At 40.4% G+C, this 22,639-nt stretch overlaps 2 protein-coding genes and 1 long non-coding RNA gene across 6 annotated transcripts in view; 2 read left to right on the plus strand and 1 right to left on the minus strand.

The window, feature by feature from the left end:
* Nucleotides 1–617: 617 nt before the first annotated feature.
* Nucleotides 618–2,412, plus strand: LOC128626633 (uncharacterized). The gene is made up of 3 exons (XR_008390623.1): nt 618–830; nt 1,405–1,549; nt 2,353–2,412. It is a non-coding gene; the product is annotated as an uncharacterized LOC128626633 (long non-coding RNA).
* A 12-nt stretch (nt 2,413–2,424) lies between these two features.
* On the minus strand, nt 2,425–21,212 carry CNOT7 (CCR4-NOT transcription complex subunit 7). 3 transcript variants are annotated; one of them, XM_037128864.2, is made up of 7 exons: nt 21,125–21,212; nt 19,452–19,663; nt 17,478–17,671; nt 12,715–12,876; nt 9,783–9,927; nt 7,366–7,476; nt 2,425–5,818 (listed from the first exon to the last, which is right to left on the minus strand). In XM_037128864.2, exons 2-7 carry the CDS (start codon nt 19,566–19,568, stop codon nt 5,690–5,692), a joined length of 858 nt encoding a protein of 285 aa, XP_036984759.1. In that variant the 5' UTR covers nt 19,569–19,663; nt 21,125–21,212; the 3' UTR covers nt 2,425–5,689. The 3 variants fall into 3 exon arrangements, with proteins under 3 accessions (XP_036984759.1, XP_036984758.1, XP_053516027.1); XM_037128863.2 differs by having other exon boundaries at nt 20,976–21,143; XM_053660052.1 differs by lacking the exon at nt 12,715–12,876 and having other exon boundaries at nt 20,976–21,147.
* Nucleotides 21,213–21,232: 20 nt separating this feature from the next.
* Nucleotides 21,233–22,639, plus strand: part of VPS37A (VPS37A subunit of ESCRT-I) — a 28,367-nt gene continuing 26,960 nt past the window's right edge. Inside the window, exon 1 of one of the 2 annotated variants that reach the window (XM_053660049.1) lies at nt 21,233–21,632. In XM_053660049.1, coding sequence (XP_053516024.1) covers nt 21,508–21,632 — 125 coding nt within the window. In that variant the 5' untranslated portion in view covers nt 21,233–21,507. The remainder of the gene's footprint in view (nt 21,633–22,639) is intronic. The other variant, XM_037128861.2, reaches the window with a different exon arrangement.

Here is a 22,639-nt window from a genome sequence, read left to right on the forward strand (position 1 = left end):
TTTCAAAGGAAAAGAAAAACTGCATCTAAATACAGTGACGAGACAGTCAAGGAAGTGCTGATCCACAAATTCCCTTCTGTCACGTAATAAAGTCTGGTTGATCACCTTCAGTAGTTGTCTATATGATGTCGCCTGCACACTGATGATCTGAATCTCTTTACAGATACACTTTTCCTAGTAGTCGGCCAGAGCTGGCTGCTCCCGGCAAAATTCATGCCTACAGCCTGGTTGTAACGCAGGGTTTTTTTGAGAAGTATGACCGGAATTTATGACCGGATGGGGTCACCACTAATTAGTAGTTAAATGATTCTGAGGACACTGGAAATGGGTGGTAAACTCGAGCACACTGTGATCAACAGACAAGTCTTAGAAATACGGCCGATATTTGACAAAACTATCTTCACTAGGAAAGTCAAATACAAAGGGTTTGTAAACCATATTCATTAAAATTTAAGCTAGTGACTCAGGCTCAAAAGAACCCATGAAAAACCTGGTAACCCCATTATATTATAAGCTAGCAAATTTTCCCTATATTGATATGCATGTAAACTTGCTGATTCTGAAGTGACACAGTTTACTTTAGTAAACACATATTATCAGATATTTACTTGTAAAAGTGATAGTTCTAATAGCATTATGAATTTTTTACAAAAAACCCACAAACGTACACAAACCACGTAAATGGTAAATGTAGTAAGACCACTTGCCTGTAAACCAGAATGGTGTTCAGTATAACCCTCCCACCTACCCAGGGACTACACATTGGATCGGCTAACGTTTTGTCCACACGGCACATTTGGATGATGGCTTTGCACAAGTCATATCTCTAGGTAAGATCCTTCTGTAGAAAGCCTTTACGCTCCTTTTCCACATAGCCAATTTTGAACGTATTTCCTGTCACATGTGGAAGCAGACCACATACACCTTAACTGTTTGTTTTTCTTTTTTCGGTATCCTATCTTCATATATGCTGGGGTACTGTTGGCTGTTTGCTCTGCTCCTCCATAGATCGGCCGGGTTTTCCTCCCATGTGTCGGGAGGGGGGAGTGGAATCTGCTCCCTCCTGCCTTGCCACCATCTTCAGTTTCTAATCTGTTATTCTTTTACATTGGGACCACTAGAATTTTTTTAAACCTCATCTTGGTAAAAATTCAAATTCTGACTTTCGTTGACATTTTAGCCATTTTTTTCATGTCACTTATTAAAAGCATTCAGTACATGCTGACATTAAAAGTTTTTGATTTTAAAACTAAGCACTCTGTTCCCTCACTGTATTTCCTTTGGAATTACCAAAAAAAAAAAAAAAGTTTTCCCCGAACACAGGAAATGACGTTATACTTCATAATGGTCCATGACTGGATTTGTGGTTCTCTTTGCCATGATGGATTTGTGGTTCTTTTATAGGGTTGTATCCAGTGGCCATCAGTGAAGGGATGAACTCAAGTAGGCTTGTTTCAAAGGAACTGCTATGGATCAAAATTAGGATGTATCCATCTCCCAGCGTAGGAGGCGGCTCTGGAGTGGGGTTTTTCTATCCTCAAAAGAGGAAGTAAGTACAGATCCTCTGCCATAATGCCATCTAGGTTAACTAAGGGCTCAATCTCCGACATCCTTCTAATTGTCCTTATACCAGCAAAAGATTGAATATGAGTCTGGGCACTGCCAATAGACTTGAAACCACCTGCAGCCTTTTCTCAGTGAAGTCACAGAGGGGACAAAACTGGTGACAAATGGCCCAGTGGTAGAACTCTGATGTTCTTGTTCATAGCTAGCAGTCAATATTTCTGTGTTTAGTTTACAGTTGGCCGGTGGCGGGGGACAGGTGAGACCAAGATTACTTATCGGTTGACTTATTTCTGAGTAGCGATTAAACCAAAGGGGGGCCTTTTGATAAGTGACTTTTAATTCTGGTTAAGCTACATAAAGGAGCTCATTGCTCATAAAGGACAGACAGTATGATTTCATGATTTACGTTATGTCTTCCGGGGAAGGTTTAACAGTGTACGGAGCTCAATCCTGACAATTTATTAATATTTAATAGTTCTGACAGATAAAGGTGCTTAATTACATTGAGAAAAAAACCATAATTTTCCAAAGTAGAATTCTGCTAATGCTGAATTAAAGATCTAATACCATAGAAAGCTTCACTTTTTTTAAAAATTTAGCTATGAAAGGAAGGTTATTGCCCGAGTTCAGAATTCATGTCTTTTTCTATCAGTATGTGGTCATATTAAGAGCATCTTAAAATGGGCTAATCAGACATTTGTCAGTATTAAAAAAAGGCAACCTTAGTTACATACCTAGTCCTGGTATAACATGTAAGCACATTGTAAAGCTCTTTAAAAACTACAGCTGGCACGACGGAGAGGATGGAAATGACCCACAGAAGCCGTAGAACAGCAACGGAAGGAAAGTCTGCATACATAGAGCTGAATCATGACTTTATTGACTTTCTACATGATCTTTGCAGTAGTAAGACACCAGCTAACAATGAAAATGTTAATTGCTGTTCAGAAGAAAACAAAACAAAGGAGTATGACAGAGTGAAATGGGGGCCTACCAAGCCCATACACCTTCAGTACACTGTCACGAGTGTTTACACGGGACCAGCTGTTTTCTGCTCTGTGCGTGTTTACCACCGTCAGGCGCAGCATCTCGGTGGATTCCGCTTCCGGCCGTACTGACTGGCCAGCTCCTCAACTTCTTGAAAACATGCGCACCTGTCGTCATTCCACAAAGACCATTAGTACAATGGAAACCGATTCTTCAGTCTCTTCAAACTAGGTGCTGGTTTCTCAGATAAGAGCTGGACAGTACTGACTCATCAGGGGCCAGAGAAAAACACTCAAAAGCATTTGTCTGGTTTTAGAACTGCCTGCTGATGTTGTGAACAATGGCCTCTCTCTTCCAGCAGCTGTTCTCACCGAAAGGCTGAAGTCTCCTCTAGACACCTTTCTCTGGGCCACCACCCTGAAGAAACCTGGGTGCCTCGGCATCAGCGAGCACCTTTGCTCGGCCACCTGACGGGCCCCTCGCAAGTGTCCTCTGATGGCAGCTGCATTTCCATTTTTTGTTATTGTGAAGCAATGCTGTGACGAGTTACTCCATTTTAAAATTTATAGTTCTCTTAATTGCTGCTTTCCCATGAGTTGGCAATATCGTGATGACACTTTGGCCCGGTTATGTCAACATTCGATGTGGGTTTTTTAGCGTATCATTTGATTAGATAATGCATACTTCAATGTGCCTCAACAGCACACCATTCAAAGTGCGCTTAAGACACAACGGGTATGAATCGGTAACAGAAAAATACTGTGGCACACCCCAGACGCTGTCAGGTCCTGTGCCCATGTCACCGGTTTGGGAGCATACCACGGGAAAATGGGAAACGAAGGGACGGCCACAGGCAGTTTCCGCAGCAGCTGCTCTGCTTCCCCACCACGCTGCGGCCCGTGGACACAGCCCGTGAGTGAGAGGGGCTATATTGCAACTGAACTTGGGGGCACTAAAATGTAAATATACTTTTCACATCGTAAAATATTTTCTTCCCAACAATTTTAAAACAGTAAAAAAACATTCTCGCCAACTGGCCACACAAACAGGCATTAGGCTGGTTTGGGCCTGCAGGCCTTGCTCTAGCAGATTTCAGAGAATGGTGAGCCCAGAGTTAACGGCTTAGGACACTAAAAAGGTTCAGCCCAGGGTCTTATCCACAAGCCAGATTGAGTAAAGGTTATAATGTTCCTCTTACCATTGAAGTTATAAAATATTATATTGCTTACAGACAGAAACCGAAATTGATACAGACTATGAAATTCAGCAACTATGTGTCTATTCAAAAGGCAATCTTTTATCATTTTTTGAGGTGATGATCCAAATAAAAGGACACCAATTACACATCTGCTATATTGCATCAGCTTTAAAAAGAAGCCACATTAAGTTACTCCAAGTGCATTTACTTGGCAAATCTTTCAGAATAAATGCATCCCTGGAGAGACAAATCAGTTAACACCCAGGTGAGGTATTCATGAAGAATAAGCCAACAGCGTTGAAATGCAGAAGGCTCACACTGATTTTTCAGTAATTAGTGATAATGAAGCTACTGAGTTCTGTTCAGTTGCCCAAACCTTTAAAAAAAAATCCTCCAAATAAATATTTCCAAAACAAAATTACCAGTCATCAACATATATATGAAAACATTTCTGAAGCCTTTATTTACAAAAGCTTTAAAAACAAATAATACCCTCTGTTTTGCAAATAATGTTTTGTTTAAAAAGGACCACCCAGTTACAGCACTGTAACATCATGAATAACGAATGTACAAGAACAAACCAATCTAACATTTGGAGATTTGCTAATATTACTGATTGAAGTGCAGAGAACATACATCATAACTTCTAGTCCATAATTTCCGGGTAGAATTAATGATTTCCAAAATGTCTTCCTACACATGCTCTGGTCTAGTCACATACTCTGTATGGCTAAATATTTCACAGTCTCTTTTGTCAATATATATAAAATAGATTGCAAAGATATACACAAAAAATAAACAAACATTACACTCCTCAGGTAATTTTAATATCTATATAGTAGCTGTGTGTATATTATATCAACATACACCAGCTAACACATATATTTTTGTATTTTATTGTTGTGCACCAAATCTCTCCATTCTTTATCTTTGTAACAACTATGCAAGCACGATTTTTTGTCTCCTAATTTAATTTGGTACAAAATATACCTAAAGATTTGCTATCTTTGGACTTTAATGAAATTGATTTGTGGACTCAACAACAAGAGCTCGTAAGTATGGCTATAAAATTTTTAAAAATTTAAAATAAGGGTGAACACTGATGGAAGAAGAAGAAGCAGATAAGGGAAGTATACTATCATAAAACTGCAGCTTCAACATCTCGGGAGACCAGTTTCCTGGCAGACCATAAACATCCGATCACAAACGAGGGGTGTTCCTGAAGGGTGGAGAGCGGGTCTGACAAGCTCTCCAGTCTCAGAGCAGCCGCACGTGCGCGTGACACACTGACACACGCTGGATGTGCTCGGAAGATTAAACACTACGTACAGAAACAGCAGTGGTTAAGCTCCTCAGTCATTTTTTTTGTCTTTTTTTTTGTAGTCTTGTAGAGTCACCCATTTGCACAATGCATGTGCTGTATTTCACGGGTCAAAAACAAGTAAATACTTTGTAAATTGGCAGATGGCCATTTTTCCAGCTAAGAGCAAGAAAATTTTCTGCTAAAACAGAGGATCTGAGTCAGAATCACTCTCTAAAGTGCAAAGTTGATGGTCCACAATCTCAAATAGCTAAAACTCTTACAGAATGGAAGGGACACATGAAACAGGGAAATAAATTACAGTCAGTGCTAGTTAATTTAGAAAAGGGGAAACACAAGCCAAGCTCAAGTCGGTCAAGTTTATATGATGCAGCTTTCCCACTCTGTCACACACGCCTGCGAACAAGTATATTAAGGCCAAATTTAACCTGAATGCTTTTCTAGTTGAGCTCTGAAATAGGATGGTCATACTTAGTACTGAAAGACAAAAAATAAAATGGGATATGAAAGGAAAAAAAGTACTGTCTGTTGTTCAAGAGATTCAACCAGAGATAAAACCTATATACAAGCATGTGTGCAGCCCAAATAAAATAAAAATAAAAGGACTATCTTTCATGTCATGACTGCTTGTTGGCTTCCTCTTCATATGCATTCCCTGTGCCATTCTGTACATAGGATGAACCAGAACCGAGGCCATACAAATGGCCACAATATTTGGCATCATCAATATGATCTTCAAAGAACATCTAAAAAGGAATTTTGGGGAAAAAAAAAGATAATTTTAACCAAAAGGTACCACTGGTAACGTATATTTCAGCAACGAAAGCACTGCCTGCTCATTAGCTACAACGACAGCTCTTCTCTAGGGAGCACCTTTCAGTTCAGGAGGGCTGAGGTGCTCAGGAGCACAGAGCTCAGGCAACCAAAGAGAGAGACTACAAAAAACTGTACACACATCTTCCCTTTGAACATTTAGAGCACTTTTACAAGAATCTGTAACCATGGAAAAATGGCAGACATTTCCATTCCACTAATTTAACAGTACTCATGTGTGAGGATGAATGAAAACGGCCAACAGTGGGGGGTGCAGTTTAGGTAGCGGCCTTGAGTCTCAGTGCGAGGCTAAGTTGGCTGAAACACTCAAAGCCTAAACGTGTTCTGGGCAGTAAAATCTGAACGCTCACACTCGGTTACTATCCTTGAAGGAGCCAAGACAAATAAAGGTAACAAATTAGTAGCAGAGAATACACCATTAACTGAACCATTAGGGTATGTTTTAAATGCAAAACTGAAACTCCAACAGGTTATTTAACTCTCTACTGAGGCACTGCAAAGAAGTACAAAGCATGGAAAGTATTTCCTTTCATAAACAGAGTTCAAATCACTTCTGAATCAACACTACTTGGCAAAACAACTAGTATGCTTTCTATTATAATACATTTGTACAAAGTCTTAAACTTCCAAACGATTTCTTAGCCAATTCTTTACTAAGAGGATATACTAAAAAGAATTTAGTAAATACTTCCCCCAAAAGGAGAACTTTGTTAGCCAAACTCCACTGTATTTCGTTTTTGCACAAAAAAGTGTTTTTCTTTGCATTTTACCTATAAGCAAAGCTCCAATTAAATTTTGGTTTTCCATACATAACTTCTTTACATTTGAAGAATTTATCTCTGCCTTTCACCACTTAAGGAGGGTCTGCTCAATACAATTTCTAATTCAATTACTACTTCAAATCTTACTGAACCCCTTTGGAATTCAAAAGTCTCCTGGTAAGACTTATCTACTAAAAAGCATGAGTCCTACTCTACAGATCCTCACAGCACTGAAGAATGGAATGAGCAAGTGACATTTTTACCAGCACCGTAATGCCCAAGGTAACACAAAGCCGGAGGAAACAACATACTGATGGATTCCTTGAACTGACAGGAGCAGCCCTGGTACGGTCTATGGAGAGAGGTCTGCAGTTCTCCCAATAGTAACGTACATGACTTTGGATAAAACTCACTAGCCTCTGGCCTGTTTTCTCACCTAAGAACAGTATGTTTGGACATACAAGATTGCTAAGGTAGTTTAAATTATGTATTTTAGTCTCCAAAGAAGTTATTTTTTCATTCCCTTCTGAACTATATCTCAAGACAACTTCCTTTTAAATACTTTCATTCAAGTGTAGTAAATATGACCTATATGGTCCTCTAATGATATCTTTACTTAGTGCCCCAAAACTTTGCCATGAGATTTTTAATGTTCTCAACCTAACAACTGAGAGAAAAAGGCACGGATGTCTTCATACTTCTCTCATTTTGAAAAAGGCCATTCCTGTGAGCAATGAATCAGATCCTGCCTGATGCTGCGGTCCTATCCGTTCCAGCTCTAACTGTTCAGCAACTTCCTGTAAACCACCCTAGAAGACAGAAAAATTGCCTGTCAAAAGAGAGACATTGCAATGCCTGAATTCACAAGTTATACAACTCAGACAATGACCAAAATATCAATGAGCTTTCAAATGTATAGATGGATCTTACGGAGAATGGAAAACAGTATAGAATGTGAATTGCTAATGTATTTTTGAAAGTGGGTGCAGTTTATAATTTAATAGAAAATTAGAGCTTGATTGGACAAATTTATTTTTATCATATGCTTTAAGGCACATGATAGCAAATAACTTTCCTAAAGCTATGGGGGAAGCCAAGCAGGTACAAAGTGACAGATATTAAATTAAGTATTTTAGTCAGGAGTATTTCAATGGTACCTACAGGGTAACATTATCGAGTACATGCAGTCTGTCCACTGATCAATCATTATAAAACTGACTGTAGGGAGTTGCTTTCACATTTTCTTAAGCTTCTCAGTAATCTATCTCTAAATAGTTTCATCTAAATAATTCGTGTAGAACAGGCTATTACGACTAACCAAATCTTAAGAATTCACCAAGTGATCAACTATGGGTTTGCTGGTTAAAAAGAAACACATGTTTTCGTAATTCAACTCCTTAGAAGGGTGTGCTAACAATCTGCTCAGATCAATACCGACAGGACTGAACAAGAAGGACAGTGAGAGTGGAAGGAAGGGAAAGAGAAGAGCAGATGAGGGAAGGGAGGAAGGAGTGACAGGGAGGAAGGGAAGGGTAACAATGGGGGACAACGGGAGAAGAGAAAGTACAGAAAGCAAAGCAAGATCAGGAAGAAAAACCAGGCAGAAAGACATTCCTCTTTAAATTGTTAAGGCCTCTGCTAGCAAACCAGCCCTTCCATTTATCAGGCTTAAAATAGTGCTTTGCACAGCAGTTGCTTCTGTGCTAAAAATAGCATGAGGATTAGGTGTCATTTACTGCCGCTTAGGCGAACAGAACAGGGTCATTCAGTGTGGTGGACTAGAGGTCAAAAAGCACCTTTACCAGGAGCCTAAATTTTATCACACCAGGATATACTCAGAATATCTGATATACTTAGAAATTTTCCAAAAACATATATACTAATAATTTGGTTCTCTGCTTGCAAAAACTGTCATTTTTACCAGTATCAACTTTAAAAAGCATCTTCAAAGCTACACTGAAGCATTCAGGTCTTGGATTCTCAGCATGTAATACTCTCAGGGTGCAGAAAGATACTGCGGAACAGGAAGAATATCCTACTGAAAGTTCACTGGAGTCACAGCTAAAAGTCTGCTCAAACTGTCCAGAATTCTGCTGCTCTTGGTGCTGCAAATGTTAAGTAATCTTTCCTAAAACCTTCCCAAAAGATTCTTTCTCTTACAACTTTCAGATCTGTCAAAGCTAAGTTTCCTATTGAATTCCTGAAATCTTTCTGCTTAAAAGTAACATTTTCAAAGTTTTTACTGTCTCCTAAAAGAATAACTATTTGCACTTTAAAACCCAGTGAGGAGAAAACTTGATCAAACTTGATGTAGGTTCTATGAAACCAGCACTTTACCCAGTTTCCTTTTTTTGTCACAGCTTCAACACAACTACACCTGAAACAATAAAAACACTGTACCCCTTATGGGCCTCCGCCCTCACAGGTGAATTCATTCTCAAACTAAAGGAGCACCTTCCCTTAATGAAGAAACTTCTCTTTAAAAACAATGTTCAAAAGTAACAAACTATTACATATATTAAAGTGTCAGAATGTAAGTTGCTGTCCAGATAGGGCTTTTATTTACTATGGGATTTATCACTAACAGGTCAGCATCCTTGGGCTGGAGAGGGGAAAAAAATGCTTTCGGCTACGTAATTTAATCCCCGGAACACGAGCCTAGGATTGGATCCAACAAAATAATCTCTGGTGAAGATCAGCTGCAGGAGGGACTTGCACACTACTGACTGTACTGCACACCGCCGGCCACCCTGGAGTCTGTCCTACACGGACAGATTACGTGCATGTTGGGAGTGTGTAGACTTGCACTTTTGTGCATGAGAGCCTCACAGTTTCTGTGCTGGTTTATCATTTTCAATCTGGCAAGCGATGACAAAAATCTTATCCTTGGTTTGAACTTCACTGAAAACGTATTCTGCCAATATATATTAAAACTTTGTGAAATAATTTCCTAGAAAGCATTATTTATGCAAGAAAAAATTAATGACCAGATAATATAACTGCACTTAATATAAAAGTAAAAAATACGGTCTGAATCAATATCCTAGCTTAGGACCTGCCAGTCGCTCAGTCTCATTTGTGTACTGATTACAGATAAAGCCACTGAGAACCTTACTTTGAGATTTTTGCAGCTCTTCATGAGGTACTTCACATCATAAATGACAGGAAAAAACAATCGAAGGATCTCAAAGAAGTCAAGTTCTTCTTCAGGCAAGTTAGAGTTGGTCAGGATTTTGATTAAGTAGCCAAAGTCATAACCACTATAAAAGGGTTAAAAGAATACAGAAGGACTGTAAGTACCACAGAGATGAAAAACCTTTTCTGGTACAAATTTTAAGAGAGTCACACTGTAGGCAAAAAAGGAATCGACAAAAATAAATTAATTAAAGGTGCACAAGGACAGAAAATAAACACTCACGATTACAATGGGAAAGTCATCCTCTCACACAGACCCTGTCATTCCATCCCTTGGACATCAACCTGCAAACCTCCAGCACCACCCCAAGCCCGTTGTCACTAAGCTACTTGGCTGACCTTTGTACAGAGATGATGTCTAAAAAATTCAAGTAACTACAGAAAGGAAGAAATAACAATGAATGCAAAGCTGGCCAAAACATCAAAAGGCAGCAAGAGAAACAGCATTTGGGAGGCAAAAATAATGCAAATCTTCCCATCTTTTACAAATAAAAGAGGTCACATACATAAAAAATCCAAAGAGTTAAATTCCCTGCCAAGGTATACTCACTTCCTTTACCTGACTTTATTAGTAAGTACCCTCTTCTCTCAAAGTTCTGTGCCTATCTCACGACAGCTCCCCAACAGACACTAATGGGGACGTTGCACATAAAGTGAAGGCAGCAAAGGCCAAGAACTATCTAGAGAACAAAATACAAAGCCCCTCTCAAATCAAGGCCTCCTGCAAGTCGTCTGTCATCGTCTGGCTTTCCCGCAGCTTCACAACTCCCTGCAGGCCCGCACCACAATCACACACCTCCTTTCCTGTCTACCTTTCTTCTGAGGGCCTCTTACAGATGCCCTCCCTGAAGAGCCCAGCTCCCACAGATTACTCAGACAAGTTGCTTTCTTGTACTACCCTTTAAAATGCATGTGTTGTTTTCTCTGCCAGTTTAAAGGGCGGAAATCCTATTTAAAAATATTTTTTCTTGATTGCACATGGCTGGAACTCAACATTTGATGAGATATATTATTAACTTATCTTCTGAGGAAGATAAAAATAAAATTTCCATTTAAATTTAGAATTTTATTTCTATTGGGGGTTTGGGGGTGGGTGGAGGTGGGAGAGGGTATAGGGGAGATAAATAGTAACAGAATACAATAAAAACATGTCAAGATTTTTACTTATCTAAAAGAGAAAAAAAAAAAGCTTTAGCACTACAGACCACTTAGAAATATCAAGGTATAAACAATAAACAGCAGAAACCTTTAGATTTCTGGTAACTGGCAAGAAAGTGCTCTGCTGTCGACCTAAAATATAAGCCAACGTGGCCTCTGCCTACTGCTAGTAGAAGTAAGATTATGTTGGAGTTTAGGATTTATAGATTTCTTAAATTACTAGAGATCCTAATATGAAGAAAATATTTAATGACATTTTCTAGAATAAAATCCTAACACATGGTGAGAAGTATTCAAATACAGGAGTCTGGTCTAGACTACTCTCTAGGACAACATGGACCCTTTCTGTTTTTGTTCATCGTACTACCCCCAGTGTGGAGTACACAGTATCTGCTTACAATATTTTTTGAATGCAAAACCATGTAATATATAGTAAAAGGGCAGGAGAATTCTTCCCCATTCTTTTGTATCCTTCTGATCAGGAAAGTAAAAGAAGAACTCAACATTCCTCAAATTAACAAAGACTTAAATCTCGTTTCCTGAGATTCGGGCTCAGATGGAGCGAAGAGAGGAAAGGTGACAGGTGGGAACAAGCGTGCTCAGTGTCTCCAACTCAGAAACCCGATCAGCAACGCGTCCGCATTCACAACACAAGCAGTCCTTCTCTCTGATCATTCCACAGGTCAGAGCCGAAAATGGTCAAGTATGTGGGAGACTCTTATTTAAGGGGGAAAAAAAAATTAAAAACGGTCAAGAGGACCCAGTGTAAGAACATAAACACCTGCATAATACAACACTTAAAGAAAAACGTAACAAAAGGCCCAATCAAACCATAACCAATGCCACTTTTAGTCCCTAGGATGCCAATTTAATTCGTTTTAAATAGGCCTTCTCTTTCTCTTATCCAAAGTCTATTTTTACAAATGAAACTAATTTCCTTACTGGAAATTCTCAACGATCTAGTTTTATTTTCTAATAACAAAGTATTTAAAATACAGTTTCTGAGAATTTACTTCAAGTAAAGCACTGGTTTAAATGTCATTACTGATCTGTCCAACACACCAACCCCTACCATTTTGGTTTTTTTTCTCCACAGGTGCTTATCACCATCCAATGAACCATAATACAAACATCATCATTCAGCAAAACTGTGTGCCTACTCCCACCAGAAGGTAAACTCCATGAATAGAAGGATTTTAGGGTTTTTTTGTTCGTCTCTTAATCCCTAGAATTTTATCACAGTACAAGGCATATGGTAGATAATATTTCTTAATGAATGGTTTCATTTAGGCTGGGTAATACTAAATTATCGTAGGTAACAGACTCCAAATGGCACTGCTGCTTAAGTCAAGGCCCACTTTCCTAGCCTGTACCCTTTCCGCTATGCAGTGCTCTCTCTTGTGGCCCCAAAATGGACCCCGTATTACTAGCCTTTAAATAGACAACGTTAGTTCCTTAAGAGTTAGGAGACAGCTATATGGTGGCTGACTTCTAGAACTAGGCCTGAAAGTGCTGAACCAGGGACCCACGCCAAGGGGGAAACAGCCAGGAAAGGGTAACACATATGCCATTTTCTTTTTTTGTTTACCTTTCCCATTAATTTAATTTAATTTAAGCATTTCACTCAAAACTGTTGCAGTGTGAGGCTTTCTGTGGCGAAAACACACACGCCATTGTCAATGCAATCTTTTTACCTATGAAATGATAACCATTTGACCCCTTCACAGAGGACCACTCCCGAAGTCATGAGGAGTTCTGCAAAGTACTGGGTCTCAATTCCTTCCTCTTCATGCTTTTTAAACTGGATACCAGATGTTGTTAGTAGCTCTATAGAGTCTTGGGCATACATGTCTTCCCTGGCAGGAGAAGAAGAAACACAACATTCAAAAGTGCCATACTTTAAACTGTTCTTCCCAACTTACAGCCACAACTACAATGCCACAGACGAGACAGAGCATTGGCCGGGGTTCAGTTGTTTCAATGTTTCTCACATATGGAAATAAAGTACAATTTAAGTATAAAGGCCATTATTTCAGAAAAGTGTGCACATGTTAAATAACCATACCAAACAGTCAAAAAGTGAGATTTTAATCTTAACTATGAACTGAACTTCATTAGTCTTTCAAAGTTAAACAAATTTAAGTGGGTTTGCAGGAAAGGGTCTTCTCCCCACTAGCACCACAGACTCGTCCTCCCCCAGGGCTCTCAGCCACTGTCAGCCTTAATGATAATCAAATGGCCCCAGTGTGCAGTCAACTGACCAAAATAAAGGACTCTGCTACCACAGTGATCATTTCCTCTTTTAACAACCTTACTCTTAGATTATCTCCCAAACTTCAAGCCAGGAAATCTAAATATAATGAACCAATCCTTCAAGACTTGACTTTCTAAGTACACACAGGTATCCAAAATACTGAATTAAATAAGTGATCAAAATGAAGGTATATGTTTCAGAGAATGAAAAGTATTTTATACACTGTCCATTAGACTGTTCTTTTTATTTACTCTTTAAATGGTAAGAATACTGCTCTCCATCATTTAGCAAGAGACCATCCTAACAAAAGCTTTAACAAAACTCATTAAACGGAAAGCAACATCACACTTGAACCAAAATGTATTCTTACAGTCTCCTCTCTGGAAATCAATTTGCTTCCAAATGTCTTTGAAAAATAAAACTAGCTACTGAAATATTTAAAAACAGAAAAAAAGACAATTACTGTCAAAATTCCCCCTGGAAAACCCTTTAGGAAGAATATCTGAATAAGCCCAATACAAGCTTTTTTCATTAAACAAGAGCCATCACTGGTCTTCCTGTACTAAAAGCATCTCTTACACAACCAGACTCTCATTCATCAGGCTGGGATCCTCACACAAGAGGCATGTGTTAGCAGCTGGAACCAACCCAAGGCTTACCCTTCTCCAGACTCACATTATTCTGGGCCATACGTTTGCTTTTAGTTTACTGTCTCTCTCTCTCGACCAGAATGTAAGCTTCAGGAGGGCAATCATTTTTGTCTGTTTTGTTCAATGTTGTATCATCAAACCAAAAAATATGTGAGGGGGAAAACCTCATATATGAAGTTTCTTCAAATGTCAGGGCTGCACTATTTAAGCCAGCATCTCCCAAACCGGCCCAATGATAACAAACCATCCAGAGAGCTAACCAGAAATAAAGACTCCCAGCATCTCCCAAACCCGCCCAATGATAACAAACCATCCAGAGAGCTAACCAGAAATACAGACTCCCAGCATCTCCCAAACCCGCCCAATGATAACGAACCATCCAGAGAGCTAACCAGAAATAAAGACTCCCAGCATCTCCCAAACCCGCCCAATGATAACGAACCATCCAGAGAGCTAACCAGAAATACAGACTCCCAGGTCCCACACCTAGACCCACCGAATCCAACTCTCAGGAGAGACTGGAATGACTACCTGGGGTGTTTCACGATCAAGCTGGTGACAATATATGTACACTAATTTTTTCCCTGCATAGTTCATATAGCACAGTTCAGGTAAGTTAATGTCATCTAAACTTCACTGGGCTAAATATTTTGTCATTTGTTCATGATTTGTAATACCTGTAACCAGAAGGAGAAAGCTGGGAGCCTCCAACTCTGATAAAAATGTGCACCGAGTGGTAAGGGAAGCTCCCTAACTGCCATGACTCAGTTCTGTACATCAAAAGACTGTCCCTTTTCCACGGTGACCACTGAAGTTCTGAAACCATTCCACCCTGACTTCCCCACCCTAAAAATCCTAGCAAATACAGGAAAATATTAAAATGCTAATCTCAAATAAGTCACCTAATTATTGTATACACGTTAGAACCGCTTTGGCAGCCAGGACTGGCTTCCGGATAAAATCACTCTGTTCCGAACAGCGACGAACAGTAATGTGACACTGCCCCTAACAGCCCCTAACACTGATCAACGACTGAAGTTTATGCTGACGAAATACCCAGCTGTGATAACCGAACAGAAATGAAAGCCATGTACAGATCTCTAAAAGAATTCTTCCAAAAAAGAAGTACAACACTGTCCATCTTAAATAATATCCTAAGGTCAGAAACAAACTCAACTAGGTAGGCTGAATTCAGTGAATGTATTGAAATTACCTCTACCTACAATTACAAACAGAGCCTGCCATACAAGCTCGCATTTTTAAACACGCAGGTTAGAGATTTTACAATTCAGGAATACCCTCCAAACTCAGTACACACCTGGCTCACCACCAATTTCACTTTTTTGAATTATGCTGAAAATCATGAGTAAGAGGTAAGTAAACTGTGGAATACAGATTGATGCAAGTACAGACAATTACTAAGCTTAGTATTTAATGAACTCAAACTGGTAAGAACACCAAGATCCTCCCAAATCTGCAAAGGCTGTGAGCAGCCTGCAACTCCCAGGCCAACAACTCTGCTACACCCTTTGAATCCCTGTGCACTACCTGTAACACGAGAATACGAGCCATCTTCATCCCTTCTACTGAAGGTCCTGTCCACCTCCTTCGCAAGCCACTCTCCTTAAACGAAGTCCTCCTTTCCGTTACCATGGAAGCCATAACCCCCTTATCTCTAACACAGCATTCAAATGATTCTGTAAACACCAAGAATCACTGTACTCGACAAACTGATGACTCTCTAACAAAGTCATTCTCATCCCTTCTGACCTGTCAGTGGAACCTGCCCACAGCTCTCGTCTTCCTCTCAGCTCATCAGTATCCCACTTCAGTTTTCACGGACATCTCAACCCAGATTCAGTTTGGAGATAATGTTCACACATCACATCAGTTTCCAATCATTCTAATGCTCAGACTTTAGAAATAGGGAACAGAGGGAAGAGGTGAGGGAACACTGAGTTACAACGACTGTGATTACATTTTCTCAATTCTACATCCCTGATGCCTGGCTGCTAACACATTCGTTCTATGCCCTTAATAAAAAGTGAATGTCCATCTTTTTCCAAAATATCCAACATTCTGTTCAAAGTGCTCTGTCTCCACATTAGGTAATACTGGTTTTATCTTCCAACTGACCTTTTCTACCTAAGTAGTGTTTTTCATGATATCCTTCCCCTTAAAAATCTCCCAAGACGTTAACACTGGTAGAAATGGTACAGCAAATGTACAGTAGCCCTCTCTATGAAAGAAAAATGTCTTTCAGAGATTGTAAACTTGAAGGGTCACCTCCTACTTATGTACTGAGATCACAACAGCACTTTAGTTAAAAACTATGTTCTAATAATGACCAGTTTGGAAAAAAGTAGCATGGAACAAATGAAATGATAAAGAAATAATTTTAGAAGGCATTGTTTTGGGAAGAGGATAAAAGCCACTTTCTGTATTTCAGAGCTATGGTACTTATAAAAGGTTATCATCAGTTTTAATAGAGACAAGTATTTTTTTTATTCTTTACAAGGTTCTGGAAAATACTTTTTAAAACCCAACAGAGCAAAACAGGGAGTTGGGCTACACACAATGCAATTATAAGCCATACTACTGCAATGCCGACAGAGTCCCCTGCAAAACGATCCATCCTCTTTTCTTTACATTGTGAATGCTAAGTGTCACAGTGTCCACAAAGACTGGGACGTCCATGCACTGGCACCACCACCAACTGTCTCACATCTCCTCTTCCTATTTTTCAGATCAGATGTTACATTACATTACACAAGTGCACACTGTCAAATAGAATACTGCAATATACTCTGAATGTATTAAATATTTCCCCAACTTACAGTCGGTTTGTAAACAGCCCTTGGCCCAAACAATCTACATTTCCCTAAGCTATCAAGACTACTCTTACCCTTGAGAGAGAAGGATTACAAGGAAGGAAACTGGGTTTTGACCCAGGGGTTGAGTTATTCAGATTCTGGACAACAATCTGCCCGATTCTAAACTGTTTCTGAAAGAAACACCAGGTTAAAGGACACTATTACTTCTACTACATGTTCTAAGAGGTTTTGTGAGCTGCCCTGAGAATGTAACCATTATATAACATTGCTTTGAAAGGAAAACACACCCAAGTTTCCAAGAAATACCTTATCACCTCTGACATACAATCTCATAAACTAGAGAATGACTGTTGTAAAAATCTCCTCACATGAAGCACAATTATTAAAGTGAAACTAATGTTCTAATTATTTTTTTCTATTACATATTTTCAACACCCAAGTTTTCCAAATTTCAAAAACACAGCAGTTACACTTTTCATGTAACATTTCTGAAATTCAAAGTACATGAATTTAAGAGTGTTCTTTATTCAATTTCTTTTTTTGCTAATAAAAAGAAAAAACTTAACCTTTGAAACTAGGTTTTAATTATTTCCAGGATAACTATAGTATATTTTCAGTTAGAATTTCATTCACTATACTTGAGGCAAATCAATTCCAAATTAAACTTAAAAAAAAAAAAAAAAACCCAAGAGTTTGAATTATATTTATTTCCCACTTACGTCAAATTAAATTTAAAATTAAACTGCCAAGTTGAAGTTCCTGGAGGGTATTCCCCTTGCTCATTCATAAATGTCAGTCCCAGCTGAATTATCTTTAACAGGTCTACATTACATCGCAGTAGTTGGTACTGATAGTCGGCATTGCTCCTGAACTCTCCAATGGGTCTTGCAACCACACCTGGGAACTCGGTGTCCTATAAAATAGTTTTAAAGTTCATTATTTACTAAAAACCACAGTCCACAAATTCCTAGAATAAGTAACCAATTTTTGGTAAAAATCAAAGAATCCTGTTATAGATAATATTCTACACATATTCCATTACAAAGTACCTTTTAACTAAGAAGAGCATTGCTTTTTGGAACCATAAAATGAAACTCTACAAACTTAATGAGTTTTTCTAACTTTATATACCGTATCAGTAAAAAAATTACTATGTATAAGATACACATGATAAATGCAACTGAGTATTCTTATTCCCCCCAAAAAGAAAAAATCATAAGTTGGTATTTCTCAAGGGTATGTAAAACTATTCTATTCTAATGTTAAAATCAATAATGAACTGGTCAAAAAGGGAAAAATGCATCATACTTTCCAATCACTTTTCTCAGGCAAGGTTTCTCCAAACATCAAACCCCACTAATTTCTTCAGCTAAAAGAGCACTCACTCCACACTCTAGAGAAACCCTGTCACCAAAAACCGCATGCCAGCCAATCAGGGCTGCAGAACGTCACCACACCTCTAACGCTGTCACTCCTTACCATCTGCGGAATAAGTGATCGCTAGCAATTTCTGCTGGGTTAAAAATTTTAATTCTAGCTATGAGTACGTACATCTTTATTATTAAATTAAACATTATCTATGTACACTCAAATACTCACAGTTTAACCAATCAACTTGTCTTTCTCCACAGAAGCATATTTACTTGTATTAACAATAATGAGAAAACGATACGTTAGTTTAGCATTAAAGTTCTAATTAGGAAGCCAAGAGCAATGTCTAAATACCAACTCACTACAAACAGTAAGGCCATTAAAACTTTTTATAATTCAGTCCAAGTCAATAACCACTTTACTGGAAGCTATGTGTTATGCTAGGTGCTTCTCAAAGCTAACTGGCTAGAAAACAGTAGAGAAGCTATGACAGATGTACGAGATACAGTAGCAAAAAAGCAAAATAGTTAACTAAGACAGTCTAGGCAGACTGAATAGTACAGGCAAAAGCAGAGATGCTTAATAGCAGTGTGTTCAAGGAACTCTCCTGATAATTTATAAATAAATAAAGCACTGCAGATCAACAGTGTTTCACTGGGAGAGCTGATATATTTTTTTGTTTGAGAAAGATATCAGGAGTTTCCTAGCTTACAGGAGCCCATCTGGAATGATCAGTTAGGCCTAAGTACAGCGAGAGGCTGACCTGGTACTCAGCTAGGTTCTTCCAGTGAATATAAACAAAGTCACACTTCAACATCAGACAAGGCCACTCTGTAAGCATGACTGCATATGGACAAAATCACAAACATTGTCCAAACCACAAAAATGGCCAACACCCTTCTTTCTTGGTTAATTACTGACGTGTTGCTTCTTTACAGCTTTGGGCTTACTCTTGTTTTCTCTCATTCTTAGTTAAGACGTACTAAGAAACCCTATCCTAGAATTACCCAAGCTTCCCGATAACATCCAATCCAGATCAAAGCCCTGCTTCCTTAATTCCTAGCTAAAACCACCTGACACAAGATTCCCCCTACAGTATGCATTTTCCCTCATTCCGATGAGGAATAAACCCAACTTGTCACATTATAGGTGTGTTCCCAGTGATCTATGGTTGGAGGACACACACAAAATTTTCTTTGAGTAATTAAATTAATCCCTAAAAGAAAACAAAAATCAACCACAAGGGTTGAATTCTAGACTTTCAAAATCCCTCTTCCCCTTTCATAAGCAGCATTTTAAGGATTATTTGATCATAGGCATACCATAGCAACGTAATTATATTTTCGAATAACCTGACGAATTTTCTTCATCTCTTCATCCAGGTTACAAGCCCAAACTTCACAGATTCTTTGGCTATGATCTACCGTTGCTGCTGGCATAGTGAGGGCACAAGGAGTCTAGCTGCCAAGCATCAAAATGTTATACTTGATTGAAGATTCTGTTTCATAAAATACTTTATCCTTTATTTGTATACCTGTGAAAATAAAAACCAAAATAAAATCCAGCTATACCAGAAATCAGACCTACAGAATAACTAAATTGACAGAAACCAAAGAAATTGCTTGTTTTACGTGTGCATACTAATCGTTTCTCACTAATTAAAGACTGCTCTGAATTCCAGCTCACTCTGTAAATAAAAATTGGTAAACACAGCCATTTTCAGACAAAAATGAAAAGCGAAATACCAATACCCATGTGAGATCAGATATTACTAGGATAGAAGTACTGTTTGCTTTTATTCCTTATTAACAGAACACTCAGAATCTGATTTGATTTAAAAAACCTCCTTTACTGACATCTATTTAAGACGGATTGGAGGGGACAAAACCAAACCAAGTTAAAAATCTTTCTGAGGAATAAGTTACACAGAGATCGTCTGAATGTCAACAACTGCAGGAGGGAGAAAGACATTTCTGATGGTTTCTCTCTAATTTCCTAAAAATCAGAGCAGTTTCTCTGGTTACCAAACACACGTCTCACATTTCTGGACTATAATACACTGGTTTCATGGTATACAATGGGAAAGACCAGTATTTTGATTCCTCAACAGGGAAATGCTCCTTCCCTTTTCACAGTTTGAAAAAGAAGCATAACAAAGGAATAAAAAAAAGATACTACGAACTCCCCCAACCCTTCTAAACTCAGCAGTCCCGAAAGTTACCCGATGCTCTGAGAACAGAAACCGGATCCAGGAGACCCCTCCCTCATAACCTTCCCCGCTGTGCTGCACACACACTTTGCAAACGCCCTGCAGTGGAGGACTGCCTTTCTCTACCTCTCTCTGCTGCAACTCCAAAGGCGAACAGGCATCAGAGACCTCATTATTTCAGGTAGCATCTCCGTACTGCAGGCTCCCAAAGAACCGAGAGAGCAGTACAGGAACAGTCAAGCCATAGCTAACTCTCTCCCCTGGCAGAGAGCCAGGGTGAAGGTGCTGATAACCAGTACCGGAGCCAGATTGACTCCCAAGCACTGCTGGGTGAAGGAATTCGAGGGGCGGAGGACTTAGGCCACCGCCCTCCACTCTCAATTTTCCTCCCACCACACCGAAGCCCCAGGTACAAAGCCTTTGCGTCATCATTCCGCGCCACCCGACCCCCACCCCGACAAACCCCAGTTACCATCCCCCCGCCGCCCCCCGCTCCGACCCGCTCCCCAGCTCATTGCTTCGCCAGCCGCACTCCAGCTGGCGCCATCGCGCACCCTCTCAGGTTCGCTGTCCCCAACCCCTGTCCACTTCCCCAGCCGCCCCTCCCCCCGCAGTCTGCGGCAGACGCAGGATCTACTTGTGTCACTGAGCTCGCGCTTCTCCTCCTCCTCCTCGCCATAGAGACAGCACCCAGCGGCGGTGGCGGGAGCGGCGGCGGCAGCGGACGCCCCATAGACACCTCTCGCCCAGCAAGGGGGGGGAAGGGGAGCCGGAGCTGCACCGCACCGTGCTGCGCCGTCCTGCTCGTACGTCCTGGAGGGGGGCTCTCGCTGATGACGCGCCACGCAGAGGGGGCGGGGCACGCAGGTGACGGAAGCTGGGGTTGGTGAAACGTAGGGCGGTGAGGTTGCCCGACTGCCTGGTTTGGCGTCCGGGCCTTGGAGGTAGAGGGGCGGCCCGTCCCAGGCCGCGAGTCTCCTCTCTACGGCTGCCCGCAGTCATGTCCCTCAGGACCCGAGGACTCCCAGCTGGACTTGCTTAGAGAAGACGCGGCCACCCAGCATTTGGGTCCCTTGCACGGTCGGCCGCTGGAGAATCGCCGGGCCGAGCGGCCGGGAGAAGCAGGCCACAACCGTCGTCTAGGGCCTCGGCCCGGGGACCCGTGGAGGATGAGCTGGCTCTTCCCCCTGACCAAGAGCGCCTCCTCCTCCGCAGCTGGGTCCCCCGGCGGCCTCACCAGCCTGCAACAGCAGAAGCAGCGCCTGATCGAGTCCCTCCGGAGCTCCCACTCCAGGTGACTGCTCGCTCCCTCTACGACCGGCGCAAAGAGCGGGGCGGGGAGGAGGACTGCCGGCTCCCCCCACCTGCCTTATTTGCTTAGACTGGGGCTCCACGGTCTTTCTCCCGTCTCTAACCCAAGTTCAGGATTTCCCTCTGGATCCTCCGCACCCGCTCTTGCCCCACTCAGTTCTTACAGTTCTGACCCGCTCATCGGCCCTGACACACGCTGCTGACAGTAATCTGTCTCTTAGTCTTCATCCAGTATCCCTCTCCGTGCCCTGCTTCCTCGCTATACTTTCCCTTTGGACACCTGATTGTCACTTTGGTCAAAATGTACTTGGTTAGAAAGAAATGTGAAGAGTAATACCTAAGTTTCAAAAGAGTGGAAGATTTGGGATGGGAGGAGCTGTTGGAACATCAAAGGAAAGGCAAGCTGCAGTTTTCATCAGTGAATTCTCTGGGAGTGGCAGCATCAATCCTCTTAAGTGTCTACGTTAAGGTTTACCCTGTTCCAACAGCCTTCCCTCCCTGGCAACTACCAGCCTCTCTTACTGGCAACTACATTTCTCACTGTTACTCTTGTTCCCACACTCAGCAATTGTCTTACGTTCTTCCTAATTGTTCTGTTGTCTTCATATGAGGTTTTCGTTTTCAGCCCGGTCAGATTAGAAATATTTTGCAATTCAAATTATTTCAGCTGTTTTGCTTGTTTATTGTTCCTTTTTTTATATTGAAAATATCTCTGGCCTCTAATGGTTTTCAAAAATTAGTGCGGCCGCCTTATGTTATAGTATGAATTATGCAAGTATATTTTCTTAACAGTGCCATGGCATATAATTTAATGAAAAGATGTTAATATCCTTCAGCCCTAACCTTTTTAAAATGATAAGTCCCATTGAAAAACTAATGGCCATTTTATCTGTTACTCTGTTTTTCCAAGCAAGTAAGTTGTGGTGTGGAATTGTTTTAAATTAGATAGATTGTTAAGAGAAATATTCACTGCAAAATCAGCTTGGCTAA

The sequence above is a fragment of the Artibeus jamaicensis genome, unplaced genomic scaffold, assembly GCF_021234435.1.
Source record: "Artibeus jamaicensis isolate MK-2021 breed Jamaican fruit bat unplaced genomic scaffold, CSHL_Jam_final scaffold_833, whole genome shotgun sequence".
NCBI classification, from domain to species: Eukaryota; Metazoa; Chordata; class Mammalia; order Chiroptera; family Phyllostomidae; genus Artibeus; species Artibeus jamaicensis.

Bases quoted from the DNA above. Each gene is read 5' to 3' on its own strand.
- CNOT7 (XM_037128864.2), bottom strand. From the start codon at position 19,568: ATGCCAGCAGCAACGGTAGATCATAGCCAAAGAATCTGTGAAGTTTGG. The intron at 9,928-12,714 runs GTAAAAAGATTG...ACCCTTTTATAG, and splicing joins AAATGGTTATCATTTCATAG to TGGTTATGACTTTGGCTACT. The intron at 5,819-7,365 runs GTATGAAGACAT...ATTCCTTTTTAG, and splicing joins CCTTTTTCAAAATGAGAGAA to ATGTTCTTTGAAGATCATAT.